Source organism: Cryptotermes secundus, unplaced genomic scaffold (assembly GCF_002891405.2).
Source record: "Cryptotermes secundus unplaced genomic scaffold, Csec_1.0 scaffold518, whole genome shotgun sequence".
Taxonomy (NCBI): Eukaryota; Metazoa; Arthropoda; class Insecta; order Blattodea; family Kalotermitidae; genus Cryptotermes; species Cryptotermes secundus.
In genome coordinates this window covers 30432-49506 of record NW_019731580.1, presented here as the reverse complement: position 1 = coordinate 49506, position 19075 = coordinate 30432, and the positions used below count along the sequence as shown (strand labels likewise).

At 42.7% G+C, this 19075-nt stretch overlaps 1 protein-coding gene across 3 annotated transcripts in view; it reads left to right on the top strand.

Annotated features, from left to right (window-relative positions):
* LOC111867186 (nucleolar protein 58) overlaps positions 1-19075 on the top strand; it is a gene marked incomplete at its 3' end in the record, with an annotated part of 50016 nt that overhangs the window by 24224 nt on the left and 6717 nt on the right. For all 3 annotated transcript variants that reach the window (XM_033752583.1, XM_033752582.1, XM_033752584.1), the window contains 1 exon segment: positions 11043-11475. In XM_033752583.1, the coding sequence (XP_033608474.1) occupies positions 11073-11475 (403 nt within the window). In that variant the 5' untranslated portion in view covers positions 11043-11072.

The following is a 19075-nucleotide window of genomic DNA, read 5'->3' as shown; positions in this document are numbered from 1 at the left end:
GCGCTTTATGGGTTATAATGAGAGTTTGATTGAATTAAAAACAACTATTAATTTAAAGTTACGGCGTCCTCCTTTCTTTTCTTGCTTAGATCTGTAAGATTTTTTTTTGTCGTGATGTTTCCGAATGCAGTACAGTATCTGGCTATTTCAGCCCATCGTGGTTTCTTTCAATTCAGTTCACATCTTCAAACCCTTTTTAATATTATTCTGCTGTCTTCTTTCAAGTATCTCAAACGGTTTCTTCTCTAGAGCTTTTCCACTGTTGGATAAATTTCTACTTTCTTCACCTAGTTCTGCTAGTTTTGGTGTGTTCCACAGAGAAGTTTTCTTTCGACAGTGTTCCAACTATAATCAATCGAATATCCCCCCTTACGATTATTAATAAATCATGTTCAAACAACAGAATAATTTCAACACTGTCTTCTGAACTTACTGCTCTTTCTTAACAAAGCGACCAGCATAAAGCTCCTGAAATTTCAATAGGAAACGCGGCAGTTCCTATTTCTAGCTATTCTTTCCACAGAGAACTCCCCTATTATCCACCATCACACTATTAACGCCCTTAGGGACACTTCGAAATGACGATTTTACTGAACATCCAGTTAAGTTGTTTGTGAAACGTTCCAGAACATAATATCGACTGAAACGCATGGTTCGCTCACTGCCCTCTATTCAAGCCATCTTCTGGCTCTGTTCGTAACTATTACGTAACGGCAAAATATCAGACTCTGGTCTTGAATGATATCCTAAGACATTCAAGGCAAAAGAGAAAAGGTAAAATTGTACTTGTGCTTAACTAATTAAGGACCACGCCAGGAAGACGTATGGGGAATTGGATGTATACATCCATGTACTCTTGACCTTGGCACTAGTTGGAGGTAAATGGTCAGCTTCACACCTCGACCGCCCTACCCCCGAAGAACGAGTCCCGCTTACCTGTTGTATAGGACGCTGTGTGGGCCCCAGAACCAGTCTTGATGACAGTGGAAAGGAGAAGAAATTTTGCCTCTAACGGAACGCGAACTCCGACCCCTCGGACGCCCAGCCCGCAGCCAGTCGCTATACCGACTGCACTAACTCATCTCGAAGATCAATACTTTTTATCAACAAAAGCCCTGGCTTTTAGTCCGCAAAGGAACTATACGGACCGAGCGACCGCCGCTTGTCGGCGAAGTTAGTGCCAGCTTTTGCAGATAGAGGATGTCGCGTGGTCAGCGCAACGAATTCCCACGGCCGTTAATCTCGGTTTTCTAGACCAGAACCGCTACTTTTCCATTTAAGTAGCTGCTCAGTTATCCTGATGAGACTGAGTGGACGCCGTTTCAGACCCACTACTTCTCAGAAAATCTGGTAGCGCCGGGAGTCGAACCCGGGACCTCTGGATCTGTAGCCAGGAACTCTGACCACTAGACTACAAAAGCGGTCTACTTTATGTTTTGGGGAATGCAGTACAAATTTTCCAGTTGGAGAGAAGCGTTCCATGAGGCACAACTGAGCCAAGAGGGTGCACAGTGTGCCCTGCTGTCTCCTGCAAGGAGCGCATTGGCGCTGTGTACAAAAGCGCCTTCCTTGCTCGAAGGAGAGAATTCCATACATAAAGATGTCGGGTAATAAACTGTGAAGCAAATGCAATTTTCCTCTGACGTATATCCACGTAAATAAGTGACAGGTTTTTTCTACCGAAAGAAATGAAGATGCGCTGGGTCTTACGTAGAAGCAAGATGGCTTCAGGCACGTCACATATCACCTAGCGCGGTCTGGTATGGAGAGCAAGAACAGTGTAGGCGAAATATATAGATGCTACCAGTCTATTCGCTTTTTGGAATTATGTAAATTTAAAACAGGTCAGGGCCGCTTCTTTTATCTCTCCTAATTACTCATTACAAATCATTCTCCTATTTTACACTACATAACATTTTAATAATATCTGAGTAAAATAAATATAAGTCTAATAGTCGATAGGAGGCAATGAGGATGAGTTGGGCAGGGCATGTAGCACGAGTGGGGAGACGAGGAATGCATATAGGACATTGGTGGGAAAGCCAGAAGGAAAAAGACCACTGGGAAGACCAAGGCGTAGGTGGCTGGAGAATATTAAAATGGATCTTATAGAGATAGGATGGTATGGTATGGAGTGGATTGATCTGGCTCAGGATAGGGACCAGTGGAGTGCTCTTGTGAACACGGTAATGAACGTTGGGGTTCCAGAAAATGCTAGGAAATTCTTGAGTAGCTGCAAAGTTAGCAGCTTATCAAGAAAGGCTCAGCTCCATAAGTGAATGAGTGAATCGATACGGGGAACGCGGTAGCGTAGTTGGTTGAGGCACTGTGCTACAACCCGGAAGGTCGCGGGTTCGAGTCCCGATCAGCTAAATTTTTCAATTCAAGTAATCCTTCCAGCCGCACTATGGTTCTGGGGTAGACTCAGCCTCTAACATAAATGAGTACAAGGAATCTTCCTGAGGGGGGGGGGCAAAGAGTGGCCGGCGCGTAAGGCTTACAACCTTACCGCCATCTGTGAGCCCATTGTCTAGATAATGTAGGAGCCTCAACGTCTCACAACCCTATGGGCCACCATGTCCTGTTACAGGGGTACCTTTACCTTAACTTTTCTTTTACCTAATAATCAATTGAAAATGAAAATGTAATTTCTTGCAGTATGTATTGTGTTAAGATTATGGTGTACAGGGCTGTGACACCTTGTAGTTTCATAGATAGGCACCTGCTTCAGCCATCATCTGTACTGCAAAATAAGGTGGCGCGTTCTTCCGAAACAACGGTACTTATCTACCAGACTATACGGCTTCACACACCATAAGCCCTTATTTTTAATATTCACAACAGTGAGGACCTAAAATCTTATAAATATTAATTAATTAAGCACAGGGAAAACCTTACCTTAACTTATTGCCGTATTTACCAACGCTTTTAATTGCTAAAATTACGTGCTGTTGAGTAATCCGATGATTAGTAAATAAGGACAGAAGTCTAAATGTACTACTGTGATATTGTTGTCTAGTGGTCAGAGTTCCTGGCTACACATCTAGAGGTCCCGGCTTCCATTCCCGGCGCTACCAGGTTTTTTGAGAAGTAGTGGGTCTGGAACGGGGTCCACTCAGCCTCGTGAGGATAACTGAGAAGCTACTTGAATGGAAAAGTAGCAGCTCCGGTCTAGAAAACCGAGATTAACGGCCGTGGGGATCCGTTCCGCTAACCAGGTGACACCCTCTATCTGCTACAGGTGACACTCACTTCGCAGATAAGCGGCGGTCGCTCGATCGGTATAGTTCGCTCGCGGACTAAAGACACGGAGATTTTTTTTTTTTTTGCAGAAGAAATCCATGAATAGCCTAAGTAAGAATGTCTGGTCTTAGGGACGACATTTGAGAACGTGATCTCCTGAGTAATAATCCAAAATGGTTACCACTGTAACGCCAGTGTTCAGTGAAAGGTAACCTACAAATTCAACTTCAACTTTTTGCCCTTAATGTCTGAATGCATTCACGATATTGCGTGGTGCTTAAAAATGAAGTCTGGAGCCGTGAAGAAGGAAATTGTGATCACTGATGCGGAAACAATTCTGGCGTGGTTGATATACGAGTAAATGTCCCGGCGGGAAAGAAATGAACATGCCCCAATAAAGCGGAGAGAAGGATAGAGCCCAGCTGTGGATAAGCAAAACGTTTATGATAATTCGTCTAAACGATTCACCCTTTAAATAAATCAAGGAAATGAAATACAGTCTTCTTTCAAAGTGAGAAAGAACAGGGGCAGTTGAGTGGAGAATCGTTACTTGAATTCAAGTTGTACGTCATAAACGCATTAGTTTTCTCCACCTCTTGTTACATCTCCACCTCTACGTACTCAGAAGATCGTGGGATCAAAACCGACTCGGATAGAGTCAGAGGTTTCGTGATTTTTCTTAATCCACTCTTATATTAGCATATAAAGAAACCCAAATTTTGCCAATAAATCATATTTATATATTTACTGTGATTTTTAGAATCAAGGTAATTTATTTAGCTAAACAGCTTTAATCAGTTTATTTTAATAATTTAAATGCAGTGTAAAAGGTAAAAGAGGTAAAGTTTGTCCCTGTGCTTAACTAATTAAGCACTACGCCATGAAGGCGTATGGGGGAGTGGATGTACAGATCCATATTTTCTTGACCTCGGCAATAGCTGAAGATGAGTGGTCAGCTTCACGCCGCTGCCGCTTTACCCCCGGGGAAAGAGCCCCCGGTACCCATTGGATAGGAGGTTGGGTGTACCCCAGAGCCGGTCTGGACGACATGGAGAAGAGAAATTGCTTGACCCTACCGGGACTCGAAATCGACCCCTCGGTCTTCCAGCCCGTAGCTGGACTACACTATACCGGCTTCTTGTTTCCTGTGAGATAGCAATTGAAATTTTAAAAGTTATATAGAAGAAATTCCCTTTTAGTAGTTTAAAATAGGCTACGGCCTCTCACAGCAGTGGTTAGGAAGGGTATGATCTTCTAGGACATACCGCCGTGTAGTCCGTTGAAAGTGATCCAACGTTTCTGACGAACATGTCACCTCCATCTTCAGGAACGAAGAATAAACCGAGCAAGAAACAAGTGTGAAACGGCCTATTCTTCTACCCTGAAGACGGAAGCAACATGAATTAGATGGTGATATATCCCAGAAGATATGCTAAGAACGCCATTACATGTTACTTTAAAAAAAAACTGACACACTTTTCTGCAGACTGTTGTCGCTTACTCGACACCCTGCCATGAATCGCCGAGTGTTGCACCCCAGCAGTTCGTTCCAGGAGAGTGCTTCATGTAACGAGACAGAAGTTCATGTGGGTTGTAGGGAATCTTTCTCTTTTCTTTTTTTTTTTTTCAATTTCCCTGTGGATTCAATTTCGCTTGGAAGCCCCCGTCGTCGCACAACACCAACTCAATTGTTCCATCACGTCCTCCGTTTCGACTTGCACTTCCATGTACAACTCGACAGCACACTCAGAGTATCATAAAACACGAAACTTCATATTAAACTATTTTTTCTCTTCTTTCTTTTTAACTGCGCGATGCATGAATTACATACAATATAAAAATGAAGTTTCTACCCACAGGGAAGGCGCTTCATCTGCATCATAAAGAGCAGTTGGTTAATAATCGCTACTTATTATGCGCCACATACTGTGTGGATAAAACGTAAAAATTTTAATGCTCAGATTAGTCACATAACCGTGTTTTAAAGCCAAGTGTTTTCATCTTATACGCCTGTGAGTGAGGCACGAGGTAGCGTAGTTGCTTGAGGCACTATGCTACAAGCTTGAAGGTCGCGGGTTCGATTCTCGATGAGGACATTGGAGTTTTCAATTGACCTAGTCCTTCCAGCTACAATATATCCCTGGGGTCGACTCAGCCTCCAACAGAAATGAGTACCAGGAATCTTCCTGAGGTTAAAGGGCGGCCGGCGCTCAAGGCTGACAACCTTACCGCCATCTGTGAGCCGATTGTCTATAAAATGTGGGAACCTCGACGTCTCACAACCCTATGGGCCTCCACGGCCTGTTACAGGGATAGCTTTACATTTTTACTTTACGCCTGTGAGTTTGAGTATAGTAGAACGTATTTCTCTCCTGACAAATTTCCAGGAATATTAAAGTGCACCAAATGACATCAATTTATTTTGAAGGAAAAAGTTTTGAAATTAGCGTTCTCTTCATAGGGAACAAATGGGAAAGAAACTGAGGGGCAATATAGAAAACTTAATAAGCAAGAGACGTATAATCAAATTGGAAGTTGTATTCAACTCGCAGGAGACATACACAGATTTTCCGAATGTTTTCCTTCTCAGATTGCAGTCTTCATTAATTTCCAATATTAATGTTTTCTGAAATGCGCTGCTATATATTTTGGTAGAAGTTAGCTAACGCTTTGGACGAACCTGCTGCGTCCATCTTCAAGTTTGAAAGTAAGGTGCCCAGGAAGGCAGATGTACAGATACAGGGAATCGAAGAAAACAAATGAGACTGCGCAAGAGGGAAGAAGATGGATTAATTCATTATTCCTTGCACTTTTTATTAAAAAAACATGTTGCTGGCGTAGATGAACAAGAGTACAGACAAGTAGGTCAGAGGTCCCGGGTTTGATTCCCCGCGCTAACAGATTTTCTGAATAGTTGGTCTGAACCGGGGTCCACTCAGCCTCGTGAGGATAATTGAAGAGCTATTTCAAGGAAATAGCGGCTCCGGTCTAGAAAACCGAAATTAACGGCCGTGGGGATTAGTTGTGCTGACTACGTCACACCCTCTATCCGCTAAAGTTTGCACTATCTTCGGTGACAAGCAGCGGTCGCTCGGTCGGTATAGTTCGCTTGCGGACTACAGGCCACGGGGTTTGTTTTTTTTATATAGAACAGTAGGACACATTCTGGGGTCGCAAATTCTGTTGTTGTCAAAGCTGATCAACAGTAAAGATATTAAACTGCAATGAGGCGCAAATTATTTTCCTTCTGTTTTGTTTACTACGCACGTTTTCGAAGAACGATTTAAATGAAAGTCGCAGTGATAGCAATATCTTGCATGTTCCGATATCTTGTACGACGGACAGTTCTCGGCCTTCATTTTCTTTCCCAAGAAAATGACTACGGTTTTATCCCCATGTTCTGTATGTGTGTGTATCCGATTGTCAATTTTACACCTATACCTATCTATCTATGGCTCTAGAGCCCTTTGTTGGACCTTGGCCGCTTTTTCAGCTTCTTGTTCTTTTCACACACTCGATAGGACTCCTTTGACGGGGGATCAGCCCGCAGCAAGACCTCTAGCTGCGCACAGGTCAGCACAAACACAAAATAAAAGCACACAGACACAATATCTGCAGGACCGACAGAACTACACACACAGTTCGTCACAATTTCCCTATGTCTGCATTCCCTCCACTCATATAATTTGTTTTGATAGAATTGTATTTTTGTTTGTAATTGTATTTGCATTGTATTCATTGTGTGTAGTGTGCCCTTTATTGTTTGTGTAGTTTTGTGTGCTGTGTTTTGTTTGAGTGTGGTGTGTTATTTGTGTTGTGTCTTATTGTAGTACCACTGCCACCGGGTAAAAACCAATTTGCAATTAAAATAATAAGAATAAGAATAATAATGTCTCGGTTGGTATTTTATTCCTTCGTATTTCAGTATTTGAATGGATTTAGACCGGATTTAAATTGAATTACAATTCTCGATTTCTGTTTTGCTGACATGAGCAGGCTCGGCCCACCCTACCTGCACTTGCAGCTTCCCTCTGCTCGCCGCTTACAGAACCTCGCTGGACTGGTCCAATTAACGAGATGATGAGGCAACGTTTCTGTCCTACAAGTAAATTGAACCGGCCGGCAATACAGTAACCCCTCCCCCCCACGCAAACCAGTTACGAGATAACAGCAAATTGTTAATGGAATTCTAAAAACTGCAGCCCGATAGATTTGTTTTAGGTTAGTTACGGACTCCGCGTCAGTTTCATGGGCTATATAGTATGTAATGAATGGTGAATTGGGTAGGGATTGGTCGTGGCCTCTTTTAAGATACTTTCCCAGAATTTTTGTAGGCAGACTCGTAAATTCAAGAAAAGCGTCAGTCAAAATAGCTGGTTTTTGGGGTCCAAGAATAGAACTCAGGACTTTTCGAATACGAAGCGGGAGCCATAATCAGTGAAGCCTACTTTAGGTCTTCAGCTGTAAGTGCAGCCTATGTGCGTGGGAGGTTCCTAAAACCACGTTTCTTATTGATCCGCTGGGGATGAAAGTAAAAGAGACCGGTGAAGACAAGCTTCTTTACGTATATTGTATAAAAGGTGGTCTTCTTTGTGTCTCTCGCCTGTCTTGATGTTCATTTGCTGCAAGACCAAATCTGTTCTTATCAAATCATCAGCTGTCGTTGTACATTTTGGTTTCATGTTCGGCAGGTCACCTATTATGTTTTAGGACACACGACGGGCTATTCTCACGGAATAATTTCGTGATTTTCTTCAGCCACTCCTGACATAATGATGGAATAGCTACTTTAAAGCAGCCCACAGTCACTTATACATCTGTTTCAATTTATGATTCCCAATAGCCATACAATTCGGCCCTACATATAACCGTAGTCCAAATCAATTTCATAGATTGAAGTCTGATCCACTCACAAGATCAGATTTTGGAATAAAACTTGTTTATTCTTTTGAATGGCTAGAGACGTTTGAATGACAAGGGAATTCAATGCAACGTCTATCTATCTATCTATCTATCTATCTATCTATCTATCTATCTATCTATCTATCTATCTATCTATCTACCTATCTATCTATCTGTCTATATCTATGTATATATATCTACCTACCTACATATCTATATCTATCTGTATCTATCTATCTATCTATCTATCTATCTATCTATCTATCTATCTATCTATCCATCCATCCATCCATCCATCCTATAGGCCTTCACAGCCTGTTACATGGATAGCTTTACTTTTTTACCTTATCCCACAAAAACAGAACTCAGAACTTAACAGAGGAAGTGTCTGCAAGAGAAATGGCGTCTTTACCGAACAGTCCAAACATATGCATATGCGATTTTCTGTGCTGGAACATCTAGCCGAAGGTACAAATATTACGTTTCTGGACATTATCCGTCGGCTTGTCTTTATCTAAAAAACGTCCTGTTTATTGTTCAAAACACGTTTCGGAGACTGGATTCTGTCTCCGTCTTCAGGTAAAACCTTCTTATTTAGGCCCAAGATAGGGACTAGTTCTATCGATTGGGCCCAAATGTATAATTTTTGCCTGAAGACGGAGACAGAATCCAATCTCCGAAACGCTGTGTTTTGAAGAATAAACAGGACGGTGTTTAGATAAAGACAAGCCGATGGATAATGTCCAGAAACGTAATATTTGTACTAATGTACCATCGTCACAGCTGTTAGATCTTACCTAGCCGAAAGACTATTTTGTAGCGTATATCTAAGGCCCAAAATGGAATATTCTATATGTCAATTAGGCACACGTATAGGGACGGTGTTCATGACGGAAGAAAAATAATTATTCTATATAATATTCTATATGCATTCCTCTTCTCCCCATTCGTGCTACATACCCTGCCCACCTCATTCTCCTTTAACTTATTTGTTAAAAATATTTTCTTTATTGCTAGTGGGGTGGGACTAAGTCCCTTGTACTGCGGCCACTTCTGGCCTGTTGTACCCGCCCCACATGATAGGTGAGGGTAATTGTGAAGCAATTGGTGGTATGAAGATTGGCAGGGGAACAGAAGTACTCGGAGAAAACCTGCCCCAGCACCACTTTGTCCACCACAAATCCCACTTGACCAGACCCGGGATCGAACCCTGGCTGCCGCAGTGGGAAGCCAGCGACTAACCGCTTGATCTATGGCGCGGCTATTGTTAACCATATTAATAATAAATAAAGTATCAAATGTCATCTGGAATAAAGTACGATTGTTTCGAAGTTTAAATGACAGTAACAATGACAACAGTGAGATGAAACTGGACTGTATCTTAAGGAAACAGTGACTTCGGGAAGCAGCTAAGTCTGGCTGTCTTCCATGGCGAGCTTTACGTCTTCTGTTCTGACAGCCGAGGCTGAGTCAACTTGCGAAGTAGTTAACTAGTTTGTTCAGAGTAACAGAGGGAAGAGTAATTTTCTTCATTCTCCTGTGTTCACCCTTTCTTATGTCCAATTAACGACGAACGTAACATTTTCCCCTCTTTTCATCTCTACATAAAGAAAAATGCTTCATGCACATGCGTGGGATTCTGCATACGGAAAACTCGGAAAAGCAATCTACATTATGCATAAAATCCCCTGAGAATTAGAGAGAGAGAGAGAGGGAGAGCGACTTTCGGCTTTAGCAGAAAGGTCATCGTGTGTTTATATGGACTTACGTGTGGAAAGGTCAGAGATAAAAGAGTAGCATATACAGACAATAAATAAAATTACCCAACAATAATATTGCGTAAATCTTGTGTGGTTGTTCTGAGTATAATCTCGTACAAGCCTTGTTTATGATTGTTTCTTTTATTTCAGTTAAGAACACAATATTTGTGTCAAGTTATGATGGATATATGGACCGCCTCAGTGGTCTACTGGTCAAAGTTCCTGCCTACAGATCCAGAGGTCCCGGGTTCGATTCCCGGCGCTACCAGATTTTCTGAGAAGTAGTGGGTCTGGAACGGGGTCCACTCAGCTTCGTGAGGATAATTGAGGGGCTATTTCAAGGAAATAACGGCTCAGGTCTAAAAGAATGAAACCACGCGAAAACCTCTATCCGCTAAAGTTGACATTAATTTCGCCGACAAAAGGCAGTCGCTCAGTCGGTATAGTTCGCTTGCAGACTACAGGCCACGGAGTTCACCTACTTCTTGGTAATATTATTTTTGCATAGGTTATATCGTCGTGATTGGATCGCCTTGAATTAGGCGCTGTTATTTCCTCCACAGTAGGATGAATAAATCTACCCAGCTTCCTGTTCTTTTGTGTTTAAAACAAAACATTTCAGAGACTGGATTCTGTCTCCGTCTTCGGGTAAAATCTTACTTAGCTGACCCAATTGATAAAATTAGTCCCTACCTTCGTCACTTTTTATTTTTTATTTTTTATAGTTAGCCTAGTCAAGTCTACTCCAGTCTCCGGAACGCGGTGTCTTAATTAAAGAACAGAACGATGTATAAAGTTCAAAGACAATAATTGTTCTGAGTCTACCCCTTAAAGCACAGTGGTTACTAGATATTCCACTTTCTTTAACAAACTAAAATTCTGCATTCTGCCCGCAGAGAGTGTTTGTGTGTTTCGTATGGTTCTCACAATAAACAGCTCTCTTCCCCGCTAAACGACATTAACAGGTAGGGTTTTCTAGCTGAGATATAACGTGTTTCCTCTGAGGTACGAACTAGAATTTATATATACCGCGGTGTCTGGATCTTCTGGCATTAGGTAGTGGTATTTCCTCCACAGCAGATGGTATGGCTGGACTACTGCATCGCTTATTGAAACAATTTTTTTCCGTGGTTTCAGTGCGTGATATGTGTGAACGCCAAAGCGACCATGCAGACATCCCCTTGTGGCCACCGGGTCGTGTGCCGAAAATGCTTCGTGAAGACGATCCAGATGGCAGTGTCGCAGCGTCTGCTGCCCCTCCGCTGTGTCATCTGCCGCGCCAAGATCCTCCGACTGAAACAGAGTGGGGCGACGGCAGGAGGTGTCCTTTTACCGACGTCAGCTTCGCACTACTCTGTGGGCAGCAAGTCGTGGGTCGTCCCTAACTCGGCTTCCACTTATACCATGGGGACAAGTAAATGGGTAGTTCCTGGTTCCGCGTCCAGCTACTCAGTGGGCAAGACGTGGGTAGTCCCAAACTCGGCGTCTCAGTACTCCATGGGCAGCAACGGCTCTGTGCCTAACTCGGCGTCCCTCTACTCCATGACGTCCGGATCTTCTTCCCTTTCGGGTAAATTCGTCCTTTGTATTTATTTTCCCCATTTTCTGTTGAAACTTAGATTACCAGAGTCAGAGTTAACTTTACGACTGGTGGTTTACCGGCAACCAGTTCGTCTTGGCGATAAGCCCCTTGAGAATCACGAGCAGCATATTTTTTTTTCAGCCGAACATTTGCGGTTATAGTACTTACGTAACATCCTCTCTGGCGAGAGGACAGGTATGTCGTTTACAACTGCTGCTGGTCCTCGCCAGCGCAGTCTTTCTCGGTTCCAAGTCCCGCGGGACTTGTGACATATTTTACTGCCTCAAATTCGAGATTCCCTAAATCTGAAGGGTCAGGTCCCTGTATTTATATTTCCCGGGAACAGGGTGGCCCGGTTATAAGTTATAACCCAAGGCACTGGCTTCCCTTTTCTTCGCCTCCTACGATTTTCAGGGCTACGGTGGAGGTATTCGAACCAGCCTCCACACGGGGTTTGGGTCACCATTGACCACTCTCACGTATAAAAATTACTTGCTCTAGACTTTCCATCTTGTTCCGAATGACTGTCTGAGAGCTTCCGGCACATCACTGAGCTGCGTGTGTCCAACTCTTCGTTCTGAGCGGTTGAACAGTGTGCGGGGAGCTCTCAGATGATCGCACTGCAGTTGTAATGGGCCTATATGAGATGTCACGCTGAAATGGGTGAAGCAAACGATTAGTCAAAATCGGAAATGTGCACCGCAAATATCTCCTTATTAAATGCTCAATTACGTGCAAAACCCGCGTTACGTCGTTAATGCCCAGCATTGGCATTCATTGTCACAATTAATTACCGAGTTAAGTACGTTACTGGGACAGACACCTAAAATCGCTTCATCTGTTTTTGAAAAGTGGTGCTCAACGGCTTCAGCTTCTCTCCTTTAACAACATAAATTTAGCCTTGAACACTGTACTGTTGTGTTGTGACGGACTTAATAAAGAGTTAAACATAAATATGTGTTATGGTTTCTGAGGGATGTAAATATTATGTTCACGGATGTCGCTGTCAATTGGTTAGATGTTCCTGCTTCATATTTGGGAAGTTAATGGTTCAAAGGTGTGTCATGTTCTCTCCTTCTCCTCAGACAAATAACAAGATAGTGCCCCCGATTAGGTCTCGACCACTTCCTCTCACATCCTCGTAATTCATCGTCGTATGACGGCGCTATGACGGCCTCTGGGGTCTAGTGGTCAGAATTCCTGGCTACAGATCTAGAGGTTCCGGGTTCGATTCCCGGCGCTACCAGATTTTCTGATAAGTAGCGGTTCTGCAACGGGGTCCACTCAGCCTCGTGAGGATAACTGAGGAGATATTTCAAGGAAATAGCGGCTCCGGTCTAGAAAACCGAGATTTACGGCCATGGGGATCCGTTGTGCTAACCACTCGACACCCTCTATCCGCCAAAGTTGGCACTAAGTTCTCTGACAAGCGGCGGTCACTCAGTTGGTATAGTTCGTTTGAGGACTACAGGCCACGGAGTTATTATGGTGCTATGCATTTTGACACATTGAAAGCGTCGATAAATAAATGCCCGTGTTTCTAAACTTTGTTTTCTCGGACGGATTATTCAGAAGACAAATAATGCTATAGCAGGTTCCAACACCAATTTCACCTTTCAAGGTTTTTCTATTGTTACAATCAATAACCTATAAATTAGCAAAAAATGTTATTAATATGACGCGTAACCGTGAAGAAGGAGGCAATGGTTCATGCGTAACATGATAACGTTTTATATTTTCGACGCGGTGTAACACCCAACAAGACCAAATATCTCGGGAAGCTTCAGGTTCGAAGCTTGGCTCTGACACCGGTTAGCATAAATAACGGTTTTCATAGTCCTTCCAGACAAATCACTTGTTTGTTTCTAATTGCGTCACGAAGGCTTCCTTCCACATCCCTTCCAAGTTCCGTGTTGTCGTCATTAATCATCCTATAATTTGGCACTATGTAATCTGGGCTACTTGAAGTGTCGTTGCATAAACCAAACATGAAGGAATAGCAAAATATCACTCCGCAATGGCTGTGTTACTAATATTTCGGATGGAATTTGTAATTGGTTTGTAATATGTCACTTTGTAAATATCATATGTTGCAAAGATTCATGGAACACAACTCTTGTGCGCGGTCACCGCATTCTTGTCCTACGCCTTGCGCAACATCCAACACATATGAAACTGAAAGAGCTTATGTCGGATTTGAGGTTCTGACAGCTGTGACTGTGAAGAATTATATCTTATGGGATATAACGCCGTCCCGGTCTAGAAAACCGAGATTAACGGCCGTGGGAATCCGTTGCGCTGACCACGCGACACCCTCTATCCGCAAAAGTTGGCACTAACTTCGCCGAAAAGCGGCGGTCGGTATAGTTCGCTTGCGGACTAAAGCCACGAAGTTCGTTTGTTTCTTTGTTTTTTTTTTTACATTAATGAAACAGAAACTGTTTATCACCTTCATTTTGTGCGTCACGTGTTCCATCTGATGATCCACATAGTTCAGGCGATTAGTCGCCGGCTTCCCACCGCGGCGGTCCAGGTTCGAGCCCGGATCAGGTAATGTGGGATTTGTGGTGAACAAAGTAACACTGGGGCAGGTTTCCTCCAAGTAATTCGGTTTCCCCTGCCAATTCTCATTCCATCGATTTCTCAACAATCATCGTCATCATCAGCTATCATCCGGGGCTGGCACAGTAGGCCAAGGAGTGGTCGCAGTACCAAGTGGACTCAGCCTCTATTTTAGAAAGTCTATATTAACGAAACAGAAACTATTTTTGTTGGACGGCGCTATCACCATAGTAGAAGACACCGATGGTCGCGGCCGCTTGGATAATGCTGCTGCTACTGATTCCGATGTTCATATCATGTTTTCATGGCTTTCCTCAGTCTCTCGTGACAAATATTGGGATATTACCTCAAATTAGGCCACGACATTTTTTACTCATTGTTTTTAATTCATTATTGACTATTCACCCCATTATTTGATGGCGCATAGTCTCCACCACTGAATGCGTGATTAAATGAACTGCGGTAAAGAAACATAAAGTTGTCCTATGCTTAATCAATTAAGCGCAAAGCCACGAAGAGACATAGGGAGTGGATGTACAGCTGCAGCATTCTTGCCTTCGTCACTAGATGGAGGTGAGTGGCCTGCATCACGGCCCAGACCGCTTTACCCCCAGGTACCCATTGGACAGGACGCTGGATGAGCCACATAGCAGGTCTGGACACTATGGAGAAGGGAATCAAACCCCGACAGTCCAGCCCGTAGCCCGCCGTTGTCCCGACTGAGATATTAGATACAGATAATACTGCATTTCTGCATACCGTATAGTCTACTTCATAAAGCAACTTTTTCCTTACGCTGCCGGTTTGATGTCGTTACTCTTCACTTGACGTTTCTTTGTCATTCTTTGAATTATGAATGAAAGGACGGCGAGACCATAATTGCTATTTAATGAGCCCGTGAGTGAATTAATGACGTAGGAAATCAATTCTTCCTTGCTTTGTCTGCCGGCATTTGATGGTGAATTTTATTCCACAAGTAAATCAATAACTTAACCATTATGGAAGTCTGCTCGCAATTTCCGCAGAGGTCAAACATGACTGCTTAGCTACTCTTCTTACATAATACAATTCAGAGTCCAAGGAGAATCGAAGGACTCACGGCTGTCGACATTATGAACAGATCATCATTGTCGTCATTTTTGTCATCATCATCATCATCATCATCGCCAGTGGCATTATTTCGTAACTCAACTCCATCTAGTGTCGAGGTTAAAAATCCGTGGAGCTATACTTCCACTCCTCCCCATACGTCTTCCTGTTGCGAACAGGGTCAGCTTTGCTTTGGACCTAAAGAGACGAACTGCAGGATCTTACAGAGAACAGAAACCCTAGGGTTCATACAGGTCACATGGTAATGCTAGGATAGTGAAGTATAGAGACTAGTTTGGAATAAGCAAGCCGGGTGGAGTGGAGGTAACGCTGTAGATACCTACTCAGGAGGTGCCCGATTCGTACCTCAGTCGGGACAGCGGATATCCTAACTGAGGTTTCTCGCTACATACAGGCGTGCGTGAGAGGGAGAATGCGGGTGGAAGCAGTAGTGAGGTGGGGGTACTTCTGCACAAAGCCACGCAGCAGACTGACCTGCTTCACCTTTCTTACCAATCATTTGACCAAGTAAACCCGTCGATGTTAATGACTCCGCCCCCCCCCCCAAAAAAACGGAACAGTATATTTCTAAGTGAACGGCCACGGCCACTTCCTTTCATATCGTTTCGAATTCATTTTTCATCTATCCTACAAATCTACGTTACATAGGGAGGTCCTTAATTTTGTTGATCGGTTCACGGCGACCGGTGCACCGCCCACAACGAGGTGCATATGAATTTTGCCGATGAATCAATATGCCTGCTGACCGACAACATTCGGAATAATGAACATAGTTACAATTCAAGATCACAGGCGGTGTTGAAAATGTTGTCCCTCTACACGTATACATTCCACTCACAGGCGGAAGATGTCCTAATTTATTTTTTGGACCTGTTCTCCAGGAATATTTTCAATTTCCCTACGAATATGTTCTTTTTGTACTTCCGTTCGGGGGTCACTGTTGTGAACTTTGACCTTCAAAGAACCACAGAAGAAAACATCACGAGGATTAAGATCGGGTGAACGTGCTGGTCAGTTACCACTGCTGATAATTCTGTCCCCGAGGATATCGGACAAAGCCTACATACGCAAGGCGTGCCTGGATTGCTGTTGTTTTATAGGGTCTAAGCTCCAGCAATTGTTGCCCGTCTTTGACACCCCAGTGTCTTGAGCTACACGGTTTAGTGATTTTCTAGGTTATGTTCACTGATTTAGTGTCGAGGTTAAAAGTGAGTGAAGCTCCACTCTCCCTATACACGTGCGATGTATACGTTCCCGGCGCGGCTCTTAGTAACGGGATCCATTTTACAGTATTTAAATACTAAAGTTTGGGCTAGTTTTTCCAACCAATATTTTGTATGAATTTATCGCTAGTCCATATATCGTTCATCTCATGGTGGCAGAAGTACTTTTTTTAAGTTTCGTGAGGTACGTCGGCCATTGTTCTGCCAATTGTACCGTCCCTGGATGACAGATGAGTATCGATCAATCGGTGGAATAAAAATTGGTAGGAGAAACCGAAATACTATGAGGAAACCTGCTCCAGTGACACTTTTTCCACCACAAATCACAGATAACTTGAGCGGAGATCGAACTAGGGTCACCGCGGTGGGAAGTAGGCGGCTAACCACCTGAGCACCTATGGCACTGCCTGCTTTATGGTCTTACTGTAAATTATCAGTAAGGCGCTAGACAGTGATGATTCATTCGGATGTGACGGGCTTATTGTTTTTTACCATGGAGTTGAAATTTCAGGTACCCTAGTAGCAGAGGGCTATTAATCATTTTTGAATCTTCAACAAAATGTTATCTATTGATGCGGAAATTCAGTGTGATAGCTTTATACAATCATCTTTCCTTCCACGATTCAGAAGTGTGACAATACGCCATGTTTCGTAATTAAGAATGGAGGTGGGGTGACAGGGATGGCCTTGAGAGCAGGGAGCTGTTCATCCATCACTTTGAAGCAAGACATGATAGGGTTATATTTAACCGTGTTCTGGTACTTTGTCAGTGTCAGCAAATCTCCTGCATTTTAAAATCCCCCCCGCCCTTCCCGTTATCTTATTGGATAATAAATGCTTTTATTGCTAATGAAAAGAAAGGGTTTTCATTGTTGCCACAAGCTACTTATGAACGATGTATCGATCTGAAAATTCGTAAGCACTGCATTAAAGAAGATGAGAATGCAGTATCCAGTTGACAAGCATGTTGTGAGGCTTTGGGGCTAAGGCTGCACCAGTATTATTGCAGTCCCTTTATCACCACCTGCAAACATTCATCCCAAATGCTGAGTCAATTTCCATAGTCAGAGCTATAGTATTAAAGCAGAAGTCAGAACACAATGAAACTTATACTGAGATTGTCTGAACCAAACACAAAGAGTTCCCATCAGTAGATTTCCAGAAACAGTGATTCATTATCGGCTGCACTGAAGGAGCAGTAACCAATCAGGTGACCAAAAAAGTGGTGGACAGGTTTGCTGTTGAGGCATTGTTCCCAAGAACCTAAAATGAGCCAAATAATAATAAAAATAACGACGGCGATGATTATGACGATGATGGTGGTGGTGGTGGTGGTGGTGGTGGTATGATGTAGGAGAAGGTTATTAAAGATAGGAACACAAAGAAATACAAGAGTGAGAAGAATAATGAACAATAGCTGAAAGCAGAAGAGAAGGTGAGGAATGAGTAAGTAAAGAAGATGACTTAAAATGAACAGAAAAACTTAATGATGGTAGGAGGAGGAGGAGGAGGATGAAGAAGAAGAACAAGAACAAGAACAAGAACAAGAACAAGAAGAAATATGGAGGGGCAAGTAAAGAGAGAAGAATGCGAAATAGGTTAGTAAGGAAAAAAAGTGAAGACTATGGAAGGGGAAAGAAGAAAATTAATGATGGAGTAAGGATAAAGAGGGTTAAAATGTAAAAGAAGTAATGACTGGAGAAGAAGAAAACTTTTTGTAATCTGCGGAGTGTAATGAGTAAGTTATTTTGGGTCTGCAGCCAGAGGAATGGATGTGGGGTTAAAACTGTAACAGTGCAGCAGGAGTGATTGGTAGAGATACGGACAGCTAGTAACTGATGTACATCCATTCCATGTATTTCTTCAACCTGAGGTGCTGTATACTGTAAAAGACATGCCATATTGCTAGTGTTTGTCCCTTTCCTTGTCACTCTTTAGAGGTCTGAAGGATAGGCACACAGATGTATAACCCCTTGTCCATTCATTTTATGCCATTTGTAGGGAGAACTCCTAAAGTGAAAAGGACCGTCAAAATATATTTGTAATTAAATGACAAAGAAATACATTTGACTGTACCATAGCTCAGGCCATTAGTTGCTGGTTACTCACTCAATTTACTGACACTGTGTAATAATATAATACTATACAGAGCCAAATAATTACATTACACCAATATTTTTTCATGCATATTTATAGCATGCTTATGAATTTTCATCCAAAGCCAATTATTCTACAGAGTAAGAATTAGAACCAGACTCATAACTTCTTTACATTTCATAGTCCCACACTATCTAGAAAATCGGCTCAAAGATGGCGGTAAGGTTGTCGGCCTTACGCGCCGGCCGCGCTTTACTCCCCCAGGAAAATTATTAATTCCTGGTACTAATTGAGTAAACCCCAGGGCCTAGTGCAGCTGGAAGGATTAGGTCAAGTGAAAAAAAATCCAACGACCTCATCGGGACTTGAACCCGCGACCTTCTGGCTTGTAGCATAGCCCCCTCAACCACTACACTACCATGTGCCCCCACACTTACATAAATATAAATATAAAATTAGGAGTTACTATTAATTGTATCCATCTTATTTTATAAGGATATTATATGTGTATTTTACAGACTGATGTATATGTCAAAATATTACATACTTACTTACTTTACTTACTTGCTTACTTACTTACTTACTTACTTACTTAC